The following is a 20,218-nucleotide window of genomic DNA, read 5'->3' on the forward strand; positions in this document are numbered from 1 at the left end:
TCTTTTAATTTTTTTATGTGATTAGTGTAATAATTTTGTAGTTAATTGTTTATTTTAAATTCTTCTTAATTTTTGGATTATCTTGTTATACAACACTGTATTTGTGTACTGAGTTGGATATTTAATAATTTTAATTTCAGCTTATATACATGAATAATTTCAAATATTATAGCAATTTAAAAATTAAACAATAATTTTAGTCTTTTAGATATATTTTTTCACTATATAAATATATATATTATCCATGGGAACCAATAGTTATTATTATTTAGCACTTAGCCGATTTGGTCAAGTGATATATTTAGTTTGCAAAATATATGTTATACAGCAATTATGATATTCCATATATTAGTTTGGGCAATTTTTCTCCAAGCTTTACTTTACATAGTCACGAAGACTGAAGGTGGTTTGATTACTGACTTTAGAACATTACATGAATACGCTAACGTAAGGTCAAATGTTGCTGGTAAAAGGAGTGACAACATTTGTCAGCATTCCAAAAGTACGCATGATAATCATTAAACCGTATTTTAACTTATTATTTACTTGTATTAATTATTTAGTTAGTGTACGACTACCTTATTAGTATTTAATATCAAACAATTTGCATCCATTATAATAGAATATTATATATTTTGAAAACAATATGTCATGATTTAATTTATTTCGAAAGGGCACAGAGTCGAGTGATCGAAGTGTCCTTTTTATTTTTTATGAAATATTTTAAACATTTCAATTTAATCATATGCCAATTAAATGTACTAATGAATTGTTAATCATCAAATATTAAGTGTATTTTCGATCATAAGTCTTTTATATACTAATATATAACTTTTTATCATCATGAACTAGGTAGTCAATAACTAAATTGTTTATTAGTTATGACCGTCTTACTAGTTACTATTAAAATTAGGCTACTAAGTTTATGATGTTTTCATAATATTAAATAGATATGGTTAAACAAGACGATTCGTATAAGCCGGTTAAACGTGTGCAAAAATTTGCAACAACAACAACAAAAACAATGATGACTAAGAATAAATTAAGATTAAGGAAGAAAGATAGGTTTAAGGCCAATAAAAACAAACGAAAGTCCTCAATTAAATTCGTTGGCCAAGATAATCGGCAATTTGAACTTAAAGCGGCCACGATGAAGAAGGTTGGAAACATCAATGGTGTGGCTAAAGAAGATAGTCAGTCGACCGCGGTAAACCAATGTTTGTTTTCAACCAGCTGCGGAACCAGGGGTTCAGTGATAACCATGACTAAGATAGGTGATCAGACAAAAGACCCGAATCTGACCACAGAGCGTTTAGTAGCGTTCACTCCCCGGACTAGGATCGCAGGCTTGTACGAGCTACGGCCGACTACTGCTAGCACAAGATGCACTAAGAAGTGGAAATGTTACGGTACGTTAGAAGATGAACCAGCAACGGATGAGTGGGCTACCATCGGGACGTTATGGCAAGTATATACGTTACCCACACGAATGCCAATCGCCCAAACACCCAACAATCCAATAACTAAAGGATTTTTGAGAATGACGTCCACGGACAGATGGAGAATACGAACCACTGACAGATGTACCAAACCTTCTGTAGTACCGTAAGATCCGCCATTTGTCCGTGGATATCATTTTCAAGAATCTTTTAGTTATTGGATTATTGGGTGTTGAGGAATTGGTATTCGTGTGGGTAATGTGTATTGTGTATACTTGCCATAACGTCCCGATGGTAGCCCCCTCATCCGTTTACGGTTCATACTCTAACGTACCGTATAGATCTGTATATTAGAGATATACAGAAATCGTTTATTGACTTGATTCGTTATAGACAATAATGTTATGTAAATAGTACTTATAATAATATACATATTACTACTATACTATACTTTATATATATAATTTGTGTGTATTTAATTAAATGAATTGGGTATTATAATAATATGTTATGATAATAGGTAGATCGTAGGTGGTACTAGGCAGTGGCGCCGAACACGGGTATAAACTGAGGAAAATTCCTAAGAACTATTTATGGGTGGGTGGGTGATAATCAAAAATAGTTTGTTATGCAGTATCTTGTATGTATATAGTTAGAAATAAATATAGTACTATTCGAACGTAACTAACTAAACATTTTTTTACTAGGTGGGTCTAACACCAGCATTTTTTCCCCATATAACATGAAATATAGATAGGCGCCATCACAGTAGACGATCTTACCACATATTATAAATACATAATGTGTTGAATTTAAATTGTGTACGTACAATATTATTATATATTATTAATTCATATATAAAATAAGGAAATACCTATATGGTACATGATCAGTATGATTGGCAACCTAACCGATGGAAACAGTTTTACATATGGGTATTGGGTATACATATAAGTTACACATTTTAGCTAGACTCTAAGTCTAGCACATCAACTAATACAATAAAAATTCTGTAAGTAAAATAACAATTTAAAAATGTATCCATGATTTCTATAAAACTTTTGATATAGATAGTATTTAATATTTTTCGATGTTTTAGTTATGTTTTGGCTTTTGGAAGACGGGATGAGTATTGTGATTTATTTTGGTAGACTCTCAGAGCAAGTGTAAAATGATTCCTATAGGTGGGTTATTGTTATTTAGCTCCACTTGTCTTTTTTGCATAAAACATTATAAAGTTATAGTAAGTTAGATAAGATGGGTAGGTATTATATTAACATAAAAATGTAAATATTTATTTAAATACGAGTATACAAAACTAACATTCTTCGTTGATTTCATATTTATTTTGAATAACAGACCACTCGTTTTAACACACTTGAGAAGTTTTTGGGAGCCAGAAAAAAGTAATGTATATGATATTTAATTTGATTTAAAAAATTTAAAATCAAGTGCAAATCACTTATGAAAACCTTATTTTATTTACCATCAAAAATAATAATTCATAAATAAATGTTTTGTCCGATGGAATGGGACATCATTTGGTGGCTTTTGCTTTACCTGTATCACACAATGTATTATTTTTTATTTTTACTCAAGCAATAATAATGAAAAAAAATAAAAAAAAATATTTAAGTTTGAATAAATACAATATTGCAAAATTACAAGTACTATGATATAGTCAGGTTGGCCGAGCGGTCTAAGGCGCCAGATTTAAGCTCTGGTTCCCAAACGGGAGCGTGGGTTCGAACCCCACACCTGACATATTAAATATTGTTTTGTTTTTTTTCTTTATTAACATAAATTCTATTGATAAAATAAAAGTAAATAAGACATCATTATATCGAACAACCTTGAGCCAGAATTAATTCGGATTAATAAAATTCTACTGGATTATGTCTTCTAATCTAAAAATATCTCAAAAACAAGCCGATGGTAATAGAAATGACTAAAAAAATAATAATTATCTATTCACTGTATTTAAAATTTAGTCAATACTCATATTTAATAAACATTAAACACCTTTTTGAATTTTTTAAGAAGTTACATAATAATATAATATTATCGTTAATATTCACAAAATATTTTTAATTTTTTACTATTATTTAATAATTCAATATTTTTTTAAGTAAATAGTTAAAACATTATAATAATATGAACAATTTGATGATACGATTTAAAAATAGATAATAATCTATACATCAACTATAAACAAGAAAAATAAATATTTTTTATTATAATTATATTTCTTATCCAAGCGATGAAAATAGCTTTATCTATATTTTTTTTTTGTATGCATGTAATTATATGATTCCTAGTAGCATCTTGTATAGAATGTATTTTATATGAACGAGTATACGCATTAAGTAGTATTTTTGGGACTTAAATAGTCTATGCTTTTTAATGTAAACGATTATTCAGAATAATCTATTCGTACTATCGAACGCACAATTTTAATTTTTATCTCTTTTATTTTTTATATTCAAGAATAATTTAAAGTTTTTAACTATAAATAAAATAATTATTTTCTTATACACACACTCAACTGCAGGTAATACATCTAATAGCTTAAAATTATCTTTCGTTGAGGTAATTTAAATATTTTTACTTTGGCAGATTCTAATTATTTTTCGTTGTAAAAGTTGTAGGGGTCTACTAACATTCTTATTTAGCCTCTCCCTCCCTTTCCCAAACCAATAAACGATATTGGAATATTGCTTGAAATAATGATAAATAAATTATGTGCATAGTTTGCATTGATAAAAACGCCTATAATTTACAAAAACTAAAAGATAACAAACACATACACATCGCAATATTATTTACATACAAGTTCTATTTCATATTTTTGTCAAATATTATATATTATAAATATTATATAATATCTTATAGATACTAGAGACTGTATATATTTATTGAAATATTGCAGAATTATAGGAATTATAAATAGTTAAATAATAATATTAATTAAGTTGATAAGATATGAATTTCTGGTTTATCATCCTTATTAGTTAAGAAATTCTTGAAATTTGTTTTTATAATTAAGTGATATTTTTTTTGTGATTTATATGGTTATAATTACTTTATTAAATTATGGCTTACAAAAAAAAACTGTTTAATTCATCTGTTATTTTTTTATAATAAGATGTAATGTGATTTACGATAACCTATGTTAAACTAGTTGATATTGATCATCAAAAAAGAAGTTTTATAATTATTAATCAAATTGCTAAGTTAATGATAGTTGCTTTTAACATTATAAGCGTGAAGCGGTGTTTACATTATAGTGTATTATAATTATAATACAATAATAATAATTATATAATTATAATATATTATTAATAATAGTTTGCACAGTATTTTAATGGTAATTGGTACTGTAAAATTTGATGTTTTAAAATTTAAAAATAATTGTATTAATCAAACATTAATTAAACTTTCATTTCAAAATTTATTCATTCTCTATCATGCATAATATGAATTAGTTATATATAATCATAGGTAAAAATTAGTTTTTAAATTAGTACATTATTATAATTTGTGTCATTTATGGTTATTAAGTAATTATTTTGTATTATTTAATTAATAATGTATAGATATTATATAAATTTATTAGTAAATATTTGATTATTGCTGTTTTATATAAAGGGAATGGGTTATTGGGGAGGGGGCCTTTTATCATAAAAATTATGCCTTGAATATATATCTACAAATTTAGGATATTATAATTTCAAGTGCATATTTAAATCAAACTTTTAACTAATTCTAAAAAATTAATGAATTATACATTACATTATGTAAATTTATGTATTATTTATTTATCTATAATCCGTATACACAAAAATAATACAATAAATAAATACGTTAAAGAATTGTGTGCTAGACTTGGAAAACACGAGGGAAGAAAATATCCATTGACACTACTCCCAAATAATATATGATTAAAACTAATTTAAGAAATATTTTAAATAGTATTATCTATACTGTCTTTTAAACTTTTTAAGCATAATAGGTATCTACTATTAACTATAAATTAATAATATGTTTGACAAAAAAAAAATTGTATATATGTTCAATATTTATACAGTAATAACATTTTGTGAAAATTACTAAATATGTACCTATATAGAAACGCACTGTGGTAATACATATAGAAAAAACCGGTCTTAAAAACAACCAGTTTGGCTTCGAAATTCCTCTTAGATTTTCAAATAAAAAGGACTATATATAAATAATAATATTTTAAGTTGTGTAGTGCATTACTTCGATCTATTTTAAAATCATCTGTTTTCAGTGTATGGTAGTATTGAAAATCAACATCTCCGCAATAATTTAATGTAATGTTTAGTAAAGTAACGTACATAAAATATTATTATACGTTATACGTAAAAGATGGGTATTATTTTATGTGTGTCGTGGTTAACTTAAATATGCATTCAAGCGTAGCATATACATAACATTATTATTGCTGATATGGTTGATTAGATATAGTACACGTATTTATTCCTGCAAAACATTCGACAAATCTAATAACAGCCATTCAATCATTATGATTATACAATTATAATTTATACGATTGAAATATTCATCGCCCTAAATCATTTCTAATGAGTTTATTTTGAAGAAGTATACCGCAAAATAATTACATTCTTCTATTTCTCCTAGCTTTTAAATACAGGTCTAAAAAAGGTTATATTTAAAATATAGGTCACTTTCCTAAGAGATTAGTAATTCAATGTAGTGGTTGTAAACGGTTTTTAATTCGTGTTACTTTAATCCATGAGTATACTCGATTCCGCACACTATCCATCAACAAAACATGAAAAAATTTTAATGCATTGAATTTAAAGGTTATTTTAATAAATGCAATCCATCATAGTGTTGGCATATCCGCATAATTAATTATTATCCGTTGTGCAAGTATAATATCATTATACAGTCATATTATTTTGTTTATAATCTAATTCGTTGTTTGTTAATAATTATGTATTTAATATTCTAGTATACCTACTACGCACTTGGATATAATTTAATTGACTCTGTTTAAGTAATTTTGACTAGAACCGATGCTGACTCTTTTGAGTAAATACATTTAGACTGCAGTTGTATGTTTATGTTGGAAATACATAGACATTCAAAAACAAATAAATTTACAGATAATATAATATTAGAATCACACTTAATAATATGCTTATCGTTCGTGTCAAATCATTTATTACAGCAACACCGATACCGAATATTACGTTGGTTCATTTTTGTTCATTGTTCATTGTTGTGAAATTATTTTTGATTCTAATCTCCCAGCGTTTTGTCATTAAAAAATAATTAAGTGGATATAGAGATATGGTGGATTAAAAAATGTAAATTAATTTCTATGGTATTCCTCATATTACAACTTTAAAATAATCATTAATAGCATGTTCACATTGGATGATATTATAAAGTTTTTAGTTTTTAATTTTTAATTTTATACTTAGACAACTTCAGAGGACTAAAATATATATAAAAAAATATTAATTAAAAGTTATTGTATCTTTAGGAGATGTAAGCTCATATTTGTACTTTTTATTTACAGTGACTATGGTTATTGTATACTGTGTGCTTCGATTAAATAGCTACGTAATCTAATTATCTACAATACATTTAACTAATATAACTAGTACATTTTTTTATTTACATAAATTAAAGTATTTATTACGTTACACTAATTTTTAAATTTTTTCATTAGAGGTTTTAATTTTAAAATTTTGTTAATGACAACTTTTACATTTAATATCATAACCATAAACACAACATTTTTCTAAAGATTTTAGAATAATATACTTTAAAGTTTAAATAATAATAAAATTAAAATTAAATACTATTTATTCAATATTTATATATTATTTTAAGATTCCTCTTGTAAGTATTTTTCTAAAATATTTAAATCTTTTCTGAAAAACAAACATTTTACTGTACGTTCAGGATCATCTCTATCTAATATATTACCGATTTTTGCTGGTTTACCGAGTGGTCGCAACACCACTAGTATTTATCTATTTTCTTATTACCAATCTACTTTTTCTTATAAAACAATATAATTGCAATTGGTAACTTTAAAAATGATAAGGCACTCCTAGCCCTCCATTCCAATTTAGAAACAGCTTCAAACCTCATCAAAAATCACCTAAATTTTTTATCAAACTGATATAAACTACACCTACATTCCACCCAACAGTTTCGTTATTTAAGTTTACACTTAAACCGATGACTAACTTGGGTAACCTATTTTAATTCTAAACGTCACACCTTATAAAACAAACTTACTCCACAGCTATGTTTTATTCTCACATATAAATATGTTAAGATAAAAAATAAACATCTCCTGTAAAAATTCCTCCTCACGCTAATTTGAACCCATAATATCTAATTATGTATGAGAGCTGACAAACTCACCAACATAAATAAAGTTCAAGCATTTCAATCCAAATAACTAATGTCCCATACTATATCTCAAATGGTGCTCTCCATAAAAATTTCTTTATCCCAACATTACAAAACGTGGTCAAGATATTTTGAATTTGCCTGTACTTCAAAATACTCAATCATCGCAACCCGCTGATCTTAGAATTCCCTGTTCCCATTATTTCTGGTGACCTTGGAAGAAGCCTAAAACGAAACTAGTGCCGTGATCTAATAATTGACTAACCCTTTCCATTCTATGTCACAGAGTTCCATTACTGAATGGCTTCTTATTTCAAGTCCTTGCCTCTAAAATATAATTGATTAATTTAGTTTATTTATTTTTATTTTATTGATCTTTAAAAATAATTTGTGCTTATCGTACAAAAAATATTTACAGATTATAGTATATTATACATCTTTAATTTAAAATAAAATAAATATTTTAATACTAACTATGTATTTAAAAATAAAATAATAATTTAAAAAATGAATAAAGCTAAATCACTCAAAGACTACCGATTCAAAATGCTCTCACGAAGAACATAATGTGCAACGAGTGTGACAGTATGATGATAGCTGATATACGTAATAACCGTATTCGACTTTTCACACTAGTTGTTCGTGGTTTTTCACCAAAATACGTGTCGTATCGTTAACGCTGATATATAATATTAATTTGTTACATATATATATTGTTTGCCGTTCGACCCGGATGCCGCGCGGTCAGCCCGGCCCACCGAAGAAAGTCCGATGCGTCACCGCCGTACCATAATATGGCATATATATATATATATAGGTACACGGTGATCAATGTATGTAAGTTATGAAATACTATGGTTTTTTTTTTCTTTCCAGAAGTGTGTACGATCCGCGAGGTCGTAAGCGACTTGGTCGGGCGACGATAGTAAAATATCTTGTAATCGGGTGCGCGTGCAGCTCACTGGAATAAACGAAAAAAAAACAGTGACTCAGTGAGTACAGTTTATTTATTATGTAGTAGGTGTCCGTACAATAACAATAACATGTAATATCACAACGTTTGTATTATGTAATCCAAGGAAGACTTGCTCTGCAGTTCCCGGTAACCCGAACCGTAGGGTTATTATTATTACCATAATGATAATATTATATCAGACTTTCACGACGGAGTAGGCGAATATTATCGACTACTATGATGGCGCTGACGTATAAATAAACATATATTCCGGCTGGTACGAGTGCATGGCCGATTTTGTTCCGAGGTCAAATGAAGATGATGGTATAACTAAACGTCTGTAGTGTTATAAACTTATAAACTCTCTGGCTGAAAGCGGAGTTGTATAGGTTTTCACGTAATATATTTGATTGATTTAAATATGCTGTATATTATCGACAAAAAGATGTGGACAATGACTTATTGATCACAGAATATTCTTAAAAAAAAAAAAATTATTTAATAAATTAAAGCTTATTAGTTTATCTATTTGACATAACAAAGCATAGGCGTTGGAGACATAACAAATAAGATTATATCATTTATGCCAAAATATGTATGACATAAATAATAATACATCTAATATATGATATATGCACCAATGACATATGAAAAAACTAAATATCAATAATATTGTGCTATTGTGCTAATATTAATATTTCATAATTTGAATAATATAAATAGCTTAAGTATAATGAAAGTTGTATAAATAAAAACAAAATATATTAAAATGTGTTACATATTTTTTACAAATGTTTTCTAACCAAATATAAGACAGCAATAAACAATATAAAGAAAAATTTTTAAATAATACTTACTTATATTAAAACTTTAAACTTAAAAATAAATTTTTTAAATAATTTTCTTATTAAGATTGTACGGTCGTACAATTGGTTTTAAACGACACAGTTCTGAATCAAATATCCAGAACAAAATATTCATTGTATATATTTTGTGTGATTTCGACGTTTTTATACGATACAATACTAATTCATTTTCTTTTATCTCAGTCTGGCGTTTTTTTTACCAGATTCGATTATTTTGAGGGATATGCAAATATTTTTTTATTTTAAGTATTTCGTAGGTTAAGATTTTAAAAACGCATTGCGACATTGCTTGATAAGTATACATTGTTAAAAATGTTCAACTGTTATTAATCATTAGTCATTTGCTAAAAATTTATCTCATCTCTATACGTTTTCGTCCACGATTACAACATACATTTAAAATAATCGTGTTTTGAACCTCTAAATCGGTTGTCATCTCAACTATAGGTAAGTCTAATATTACGATCAAATATATTTGCATTGTATCCGTAACGGGGTTTATTTAATTGTTTCATTTTTTCATTTTAGTTTTTGAAATATACATTATTAAAAAGTTACAATATTATTATTATATTAAATCATTGTTTACCAGTTTTTAATGTAGAATATTAAAATAAATAGATAATGTTTAAAGATTATGTGCACATTATTGTTTTTAAGTTATAAGCTTTGCCTAAAAATCCATTACCTATATTTGAGCTTATTATTTTATGTGTATTGTTTAGTACACAGAATAGTTTTATATACTTTCCTCGTTATCTTTGTATTTGTATAGCGCGTAATAATAATAATAATAATAATATGGATTTGATGTTTTTGTTCGTTTAGGATTTTGAGACTTGAGTGCGATTACCTAATTCCATTTTACGACACACTCGCACAGTATATTATGGTCGTTGAGGCGGAGGAGGAATCGGTGTGTTACGTGCGCGCTCTGTATATATATCGCAGACGGCGGACTACCGACCGGCAGACGGTTAGTGACATCCGAACGGTCAACGGACGAGGTTCAGCTTCGACAATCCTGTACGACGTGTTTACGTCGTAGTTGTTTCGGAATAATAATCATAATTCGTTCTCCGTGGTATAACGGTATCGTATACATAAACAGCAACCGAGTAAGCATTCTGGGCGACGATCCACATCAATAGACGTGTCACTAACAGGTATGGGAGTAATCACTTAGTAGGTATAATACGATGTTTGCATATTTACCATGTATAGGAACCTACCTAATATACCGTGACGTGTGCGCTGACGAACCGATTTCTGACGTTTGTATCTATTATTGATCTGCGTCGAAACTCGATCAACATAATAATATTACACATTACAGACTGAAAATTTGTACTTATCGATCATACGTACGAACAAACTACATTCATAACCAACGATTGTCGCAAGACGATTTTTAACGCCGATTTATATTGAAACGTTTTAATATACTGTGTACACCGTTTTTGAAACAGTAAGACGCTTTTAAAGGTATGTCGAGGTTTTTCTTTGCAAGTATAATATTATTAATATTATATCAGATTTTAAATTACGTCATAACACTATTCTTACGATTTTATTTTTATAATTTACTATAAAATCTCCACTACTCGAAATATTACAAACTAATCCAACTTAACCAACTATTATTATTTTTCAAATTGAGCTGACAACAAGTGAGGCTATGTTTAACCATTATTATATATTCCACTACCTTAACATAACCTAACCTAACATGGTTTCGTAACGTTACAAGTGACATGCTGGGACGATAATTGATTATTACAACTCAGCGCGATCTATACACTGCCAAAGTTGTTATTGAACTCTGCAGAAATTCACGCCACGTTGAGCACCTTGCATTAAAATCTCTCAAACACGAACTCAACAACTGTTGTTCTGAAAATTTTTACTTGTAAAAACCTGCAGTGCATTGCAGACAGGTGGCAACAATTTAAAAAATAAAGATATGATATCTATTACTATACTCATCTAAAGTATAACATAATTATGTCAGATAAAAACACTACTTCGATCAACTACGATTCGTTAGAATGCATTCATCGGATAAGTCACATCACTGGTTGTAATAGAAGTATATGACTATAATATTTATATAAACAGAGTTAATTTAATATATCTTATATCAATGGGTTTCATTTCGAATTAAAAATAAATGTAGTACGAATTTTATTCGAGAAATTTCTATTATAAATTATGTAAATTAAATTATTATGAATTTTATTACTATTTTTTTAATATACGAGTAAACATATTATTGCACAATATGAGGGTAATAAATATTTATTCATATTATAATTTTTTTATATTTAACGCAAAAATAATTAGTTGATACTTTTATTTAAGACATGATGATGATCACCTTGAGTACACACGGATACTTAACTTTTTTTAAATTTCATAGCCCCGTATATGACCCTTTGTTTATTTTGTATTTACAGAAGCAATAGCCACAACAGCGCAAGAGCTACTAGATCATGGAGACGAGCAACGGCCGAACGATGCGTTCACTGGCTGTAATGATGTTTTTGGTGGCATCGGCCATGGGCCAGCAGTCCATGTCGTTTCCGGACAGCGAGGGCAGCGGCGTTGGTGTTGCGGACAACGGAACGACGTCGGGCGATACCGGTGCCGGACACAGGAGCGGGAAGAACCTGTTCAACTGGTTGGGAAGTTTCTCGGACGAGGGCGCTGATCCGTACTTGTCGTCGGCCAACGGTGCGTGTCTGCAGGGTGACATGGCCGAGTGTTTCAAGGCCCGCGCCCTGTCCGGCCTGGGCGACTTCTTTGTCCGGGACTCGTACCGGCTTAACGATAACGTGCGGGTGGTACGCCTGCGCGATGAAGACGACGACGGTGGCCGGCACGCGTCCAGAGCGTTCGAGTTCTCGACGGAACAGCGGCCTGAGGACACCGAGTGGGACAAGCTGGTGAAGTTTGCCACGCGCAAGGCCGAGCGGTTCCTGCGATCGGCCGCCGTCGAGGTGCACGTGCCCGACGAGTTGACCGAGGGTGGCAGGTACTCGCCCAGGTTCATCGACGAGATATCCTCCGAGCTGGACACGCTCGAAGACAAGAAGGCCAGCGTCATTAGTGAGTTATTGAATATTAATAGTTTTTTTTTCAAATAATACTTATTTAAATAGGGATACAAAGTTTAAGGGATGGTGTTTATATAGATTGATTTACATTTTGTGGACCGTAAGAAAGAAATGAAAATTTGGTGTTTTAAAACTGTTTTTGTTTTTGATTTTTATACATCGAAAGCGATTAATCTTAGTCGTATAAAAATTATTACGCGAACAACATTTACCGACAAGACGAATTTCGTTATCGTTCGTGAACTGTTCGTATCTTGCACTCTCCGCAGTGATGATCAAAAAGTCACGCAGGCCGCAGTGAGTTCAAAACCGGGAAGTGAGACCTAGCCGTGTCGGAACAAATTTAACATTAATTCGAGCGGTGACGTGATAAACGTTAAAAATAATATAATATTTTACTTACCTAATTTTCTGGACCGGAACACGCGCGCTTAAAATACGTCGTTGATTCATCATAACAAAACAATAATTTAATATAATGATACGAAACCGTACGAATGTTCCAATGTTTGACCTGGTCGCTTTGCATTCGCGTGTACTACTTAAACGGTAAGAGTGTACGATTTGAATAAATCATAACGTACGGTCACGTAACCATCATAGAATTATTGTAACGCTGTATTCTCCAAACGTTATTTTATCTTAAAATAAAATCCGAATTTTCGTTTTTTTAAATTTCAATTATAACAATATTATAGTACAATACGTCCGGAACGAAAGTATAGCAGAATTATACTCGTGCGTAATTCTGGCACAAATCAGAAAACCATTTCTATAATTGTCATATACTTAATATTACATCACAGCATTGCCATCGACTTTTATGATTCAATTATTACGATTTTAATGAGCATCGTTGAGGTGTTATAAATTATGTATAGTGTCCATGTATCCATATGACTATATGTGTTATATTAATATAGTATAACTTGGTATATACTCCGACTCGCACTAGGAAAAATAAATAAATATAAAATATAGGGTTGTACACTTGTACCAGTTTTGTGAACTAATTCGATTGAAATAGGTAATCCGCGTATTGGACATAGTACTTGGTGTATTTTTCAAACATGATGAAAATTACGCTCTAAATTATTCTGATATCTCTAAAAAGAATTTTTGAATCGTTCAATAAAGTCAGTCGAGTAAATTTTGAATATATAATTTATAAACGTAAGAACATTACCTTTTAATTTACATATAACTGTATAAGCAACAAATAATAAATTAAATATTATTTGATTTGATTAAAAAAAAAAGTATTAAACATATGGTGCTTCGGCTAGTCTATATCAATTGTTTTTAAATGTTATTTATATTACTAATAATAACTCTTTATTATTATTATTTATTATAAACAAAAATGATTCGATTTGTGCAAGCTAAAACAATATTTCTGTATAAGCTAATCTATAGCAACTTATAGTGGTTGAAAAAAGAATCTAAAACGTCTTCTAAGTTTCAAAAAATAGATATAATTTTTATTAAAATCGTGATAAGTGCCTCCAAACGTACAAACTGTTTAGTTTTATAGTATTTGTATAGATAATATAAACTGCGTCACTTAACCATGTATACTAGTTATATTGTTCAATTATTGTAGGTTAGTGTCCGATGTATACTAATAAAACTAAATACCTACATATCTACAATTAATATAATATATAAATACTTAATTTCCATAGAAGTTCTACGAGTACACAGTGACCTTATCAAGCGTTTATTTCCGAAGAATCTCTATTTTGTAGATTAATTTCTATCTATTATATATTGAAATTTATTATTTTATGTGTTGCTATACATACAATACAAAGTGCTATTGGATGATGAAATTACCAATAGTTTCATATCTTAAAGTTTAAAGATTCTTAGCCATCAGTGTTTCGTGAAAAGATAAATAACAGTAATTTTCCAATTTCAAATTTCTAAAATTAAACTTATTATATTAATATTACATTTATTTTAGTATGCCAACAGTATCTGTTAGATATTTTTATTTGATTTTTCATAGACGCGATCGGTTTCCCGTAATTTACCGTTCAGTCGATAATCGTCAACGAAGACTGTCCTGCACGTGTACACAATCAACAACGCACAATAAATTGTGCACGTATAATGTATTGGAATCTATGTATACAATACACTTTCTCCCCGAACAATCATCCTGTATAATTGTCTACAAACAATTTGGTCTTAATTTTTCTATTGCACTGCATCACCACTGTACGTGATACTACTATAATTCGAGAATAACCTGTACATGTACATACATGTAGACGTACAGCGTACATGTACAAAAATATACTTATATCGTGAACTATTAGGCTAGTGTATCTCGGAAAAATATCATATATACTTTTTAAATTATTATTATATTTTTAAGCGTTTAAGAATGGTCGGTTTTACATTATTTATGATTATCAGTACTGGTTATATTTAACAACAAACACAACTATTTCTACTAAATATTTCTTGAGATATTACCCGATTAACAATAAAAAAATGTCCTTCTTTATAAACTATTTAAATCTTATCTATCTTCAAAGCATACACACGCCATCTGCGTATCATTTACGATTTCACATTATTGTTATTTTTTGTTCTCCGCGTAACTGGTTATAATAATAATGAAACATAAAACAAATCGTGTATTATACACGTGTGCATTGCATAGCTACGCGTGGATTTAAGAGGTCGCTAACTTTCAAACATTCTGACAATCGGGATACGTTACGATAATAATATTATTATTAACTAATTTACTGAACACTCGTTGAAAAATATTCCGCCAAAACCGGACGTTATATTTTATTTTTAGTGGTTCATTGATGTTCTAGACGCCTCCACGTTTTTCATACTAATATTATGTAAATATTATTATTATATCGAATTACGTTATATTACGATAAAAATCACTTAAACACGACTATCGGTTGTATTGTTGGCGCAGTAGGAGATTAGCATCGTCAATACAGTTTGTATTCATACATCGGTCGTGGTACACTTTCTATTTGCACTCGGCAAACTGTACACTTGCACATAAGACCAGGCCCAAAGAATAAATGGATAAGCGAGAATTCACAAATCGCATTATATTAATATATTATTATGTATTATACGATTGTGGGTCGCGGGCGACGGGACCTCTATGATATTATGTGCTTATGGACTTCCGCCTCTCGCGGTCATAAAATATTGTTTTTATCGTCGTCACGATTTATGGTCGGTTTTCAACGCGCGCAATATATTATCGTAATATAACAACAACACGGCGCACTTCCTCGACGTTTTTGTGTCGCGCGCGATCGCGTAACAACCGGCAACTATGATACAAAGAACAAAATATGACGCCCACGATATTACGATGGGTGCAATGAAAACGAAAGCACACACAAAAGGTTCGACTTTGAAGTGAATGGACGCTAATAATCGGCGAGAAACTCGCTCAGGCCGATTCGTTTAATTTTACCATCGTTTTCCTGAAACAGAAAGCGACATTACGACGTTAGGCATGCTTATTAGTAAGCCTATACATCGTGTTATTTTTTTGGTCATAAAAGGTACGACTTGCTATGGCTTGTCTACCGATGTTATTCAAATATTACCAGTTACGTGACGTCTCGTCTGTTGCAGTTACGTCCGGTCGTGTGTATAATATTATTGTTATTACTTATATTGAGACATATACATAAAACGAATCATGAGTACTTTTTGACTTTAACGCCCACTTCGGGTATAAGACGTTCTTTATATTAAATAATAATAATGTAAATGTACAATATAAGATAAAACATGTTTCACACGTAACAAAATAATCGTATGTGTATAGTGTATACTGTATAATAATATCGATTATATAGGTACTTATATAACTATATAAATTCCACATAAACGAGAAGTTACACGGGTTCTATATAATTTTTATTTCATCAATTTTCCTATATATCTTTTAATTATGTTTTTTAATAATATTGCATATAGATATCTAAAATATGTTTTGAACTCGAACGATACTATAATGATTACACGGCGTTTTGGATAGGCTATTCAGCAACATCATTGATATCGATTACAATATTTACTAATTACTAATATATATATTTTATATTATATTTATCTTCGCTAAGACGACATTATTTTAGTTTTATATAAAACTATTTGGATACAGCGCTTACTATTAATGATGTTGAACACATGTCATAATGGTCAAGATTTTTTTTTTATAAGAAAAACAAAATAAAATAAATAAGTAATAATTTTTTTTGGCAATATGATAAGATTTTATAAGCTTTGCAAATGTTTACATTGTTATATTATAATCAATACCGTTTTCGTGTTTCAGCCAAGAAGAAGGTGAAGAAATTGCTGATTCCGTTGCTGATCGTACTCAAGCTGTTCAAGTTGAAGCTTCTCCTTTTCCTGCCGCTCATCCTGGGTTTGGCTTCGTTCAAGAAGGTGCTCGGTTTCCTGGCACTGGTTGTGCCCGGTCTCATTGGGTTCTTTAAGCTATGTAAGCCCGACCTCCAACATAACTACGGCACGTTTGGGCACAGTAGCTACTATCATAGGCCGTCGAACGGTGGGGCTCATTCTGGACCCGTGTACTCACCATACCGCGAACACCAGGAGCCACAATACCACCGCGAACACCTGGAACAGCCACAGTACCATCGTGAACATCCGGTTGATCCTCAACAGTATCTGTATGAGTCGGCCGACGCACAGCCGTATAACAGCCGGCCGGCCCGAAACCAGCCGGATGCCAAAGTACCGTCTACCGGTTCGGTCGCGTTCAAGGATGAAGCCAACGACATGGCGTACAACGGTTACAACAGACAACAGCGGCGATAAAACCATAATATTATTTGTACCCATTAGTAGACACTCCACCGTCCCCGTTATTGCAAGATAACGATGTACATAGATCGCTCGTTAACACTTCGTAAATTATGTGGTCCCTATCGCGCATTCCCTCTGTGTTCGCTGACTTGTCTTTCTGTGTCTACGTTTGCACTCACAAATCTACAACTATTTTCGTATTTTACAATATATTATAAAAAATATTATATTGTACGACGCATTAACATCGCGATTTAATAAATTTCGAACGAGCCATTTCGATTCGTCGGGAAATCTCGTATTTTGAAACTATTTTATCATTGTGTATACATGTAATCATTGACTATTTATTGGCGATACACGTCGTGACGATGACGGTTCGTTCTGTTTAGCCGCATAAAATAAATAAGTAATGCGCGATTTCAACTCAGAGCTTGTAGTTCCTCGTAAATATGGCCACAGATACAAACATATATTCCACTGTTTACTGTGACTGCGGTATATCATACAATTATAAGACCTTATTATTATTATTTTATATATTTTCATGAAGTGTGACAACTGTGTACGGTATTTTGTATAATTTAACATGATTTTGTATTTTATTGTAAATATATAAATATTTTTATTTTTTAAATGTAATTATATAAACATATATGTTATTGGTATCATAAATCCCACTGATTCAAGTACAATATTAATAATTGATAATATAATATATGATTTAAGTGGTTAATCATACAATATATCCCAGTATAATTTATATACAAAGATAAACAAGCAAAATAATTAAATAATTATGCACTGTTATATCAATATTAGGTAGTATTGATATCGAAATAATATATATAATGGTGCCACAGGCCGGTAACTATGTCTGTATATTTTTTGTTTGGATTTAATTTACAAAATGTATAATAGCAATAATTATTAAAATTCATTTCTTGATTTATTGCGATTCATTTACGTGTTGACTGATTTGGTGTGTTCATGTAGACCCGGGGTCCCCAATTAATATTTTTGAAGGGCCACATTAGGGATCTGAACATTTTTCGCAGGCCATCAAAATTCTAAGTACATATTTAAATTATTTAAAAACCAATAATATTTAACAAAAATAGTAATTTACAATAATAACACATATAATGTTGTCGTGATAACTAATAATGTGTTATTTATTATTTGTTCGCGGGCCGTCATTTTGTAACCCATGATGTAGACCATCTAATTTCGATATTGAAAATTTGTATTAATTTATAATTCACATATTATTATTACTTATTAGTATTTATTGATACTTAAATAAATTATAAACGAATCTTCGACTGCAGTGTTAACATTTGTGTACACATTCGTTTATTTTTTTAATGTCCGTATCCAATAAATTAGTTTATTAAAAAAAAGGATTTTGATTCAAATAACAATAATATAATATTTAACTAATGTCTATTACTTAATCAAATTATTTCAGTTAAACTAACTAAACTACTTAAGATTATATTTATCATCAAGGAATATTGTTGGAACATTTCGACGAGTGCTCATTTAGGCTATGTACTAAACTTAATTATCAACGTTCCATGAAATATACCAGGAAAATTATAATTATTTTGCATATTCACGGATGCCACACTTACCACCTACGATATGGCGTTTTTTCTTCGTGAATCATATGTACAGCTATACACTCCAAGAGAAGGTGACCAATCTTCCATGACGAATTATTTTGCATATCATTCGTCTCTTGCACGACCGAAGATGTTCATCGACTGCCGTTTCGCATTATTTGAGACGGTTGAATAAAAATCTTTAAAATTAAAATTTATTTTGCCAATATTCATATAACATAACAATCAGTGGATGTAAAATTGTGGCTGTGAATCAGTGGAAGTATTTACTATAAATAAATAAATAAATCAAGTGTCGATTATTGTCATTCTAATGGATGTGCTAAATTTGATCCAATTATATATCATTTTATTATAAGTAAAAAAAATTCTGAGCAGGGACGATCAATCAGTCTATGTCATTAAGTATAGTGTATACTTAAATCGTGATATATTTTTTTTATTGATATTTCTATTAAAATAATTAATTTTAATATTAGTGTTACCGTAGATTGATTTAATTTTTGTAGAAAACATTGAATTTATTATATTATTTGATTTAATACCATTTTACTGTAAAAAGTGTAAATATATATTAGTTCATAGTATAAATGTAAATAACTTAAAATTATTCCACATATTTAAAAAAATGTCATTGTGTATGGAAAAAGTTTAATTTACGTAAAAGTTTTAAGTTCCCATGAATAATGTTTTAAAATTATAACAAAATAATTAAAACTGTTATCCATGTTTAAAATACTTAATTTGAACTTCAAATAACTATAGAAAATAGTATGATTGTATATTGTTTTCTAAATTGTCTAGTCCCAGTAAATAAATTATTTTAACTATTAATGAAAAACATTGTATACAATTGTAAATTTCCAAACCTTTGTTATAAAAATTGAAAACTTTATTTAAATTTGTTACTATGCAATACTTGTAGTTTATAATTTCATGATTTTTTAAAAAT

The 20,218-nt window shown here is 29.6% G+C and overlaps 1 protein-coding gene and 1 non-coding gene across 3 annotated transcripts; both read left to right on the forward strand.

Annotated features, from left to right (window-relative positions):
- The first annotated feature begins 3,119 nt into the window (after positions 1-3,119).
- Trnal-uaa (transfer RNA leucine (anticodon UAA)) lies at positions 3,120-3,203 on the forward strand. The gene has a single exon. It is a non-coding gene; the product is annotated as a tRNA-Leu (tRNA).
- A 7,430-nt stretch (positions 3,204-10,633) lies between these two features.
- LOC132920558 (uncharacterized) lies at positions 10,634-18,275 on the forward strand. 2 transcript variants are annotated; one of them, XM_060983039.1, is made up of 4 exons: positions 10,634-10,849; positions 10,908-11,168; positions 12,140-12,791; positions 17,142-18,275. In XM_060983039.1, the coding sequence occupies exons 3-4, from the start codon at positions 12,176-12,178 to the stop codon at positions 17,648-17,650; spliced, it is 1,125 nt and encodes a 374-aa protein (XP_060839022.1). In that variant the 5' UTR covers positions 10,634-10,849; positions 10,908-11,168; positions 12,140-12,175; the 3' UTR covers positions 17,651-18,275. The 2 variants fall into 2 exon arrangements, with proteins under 2 accessions (XP_060839022.1, XP_060839021.1); XM_060983038.1 differs by lacking the exon at positions 10,908-11,168.
- The last annotated feature ends 1,943 nt before the right edge of the window (positions 18,276-20,218 follow it).

The sequence above is a fragment of the Rhopalosiphum padi genome, chromosome 2 (assembly GCF_020882245.1).
Source record: "Rhopalosiphum padi isolate XX-2018 chromosome 2, ASM2088224v1, whole genome shotgun sequence".
In the NCBI taxonomy this organism is placed as follows: Eukaryota; Metazoa; Arthropoda; class Insecta; order Hemiptera; family Aphididae; genus Rhopalosiphum; species Rhopalosiphum padi.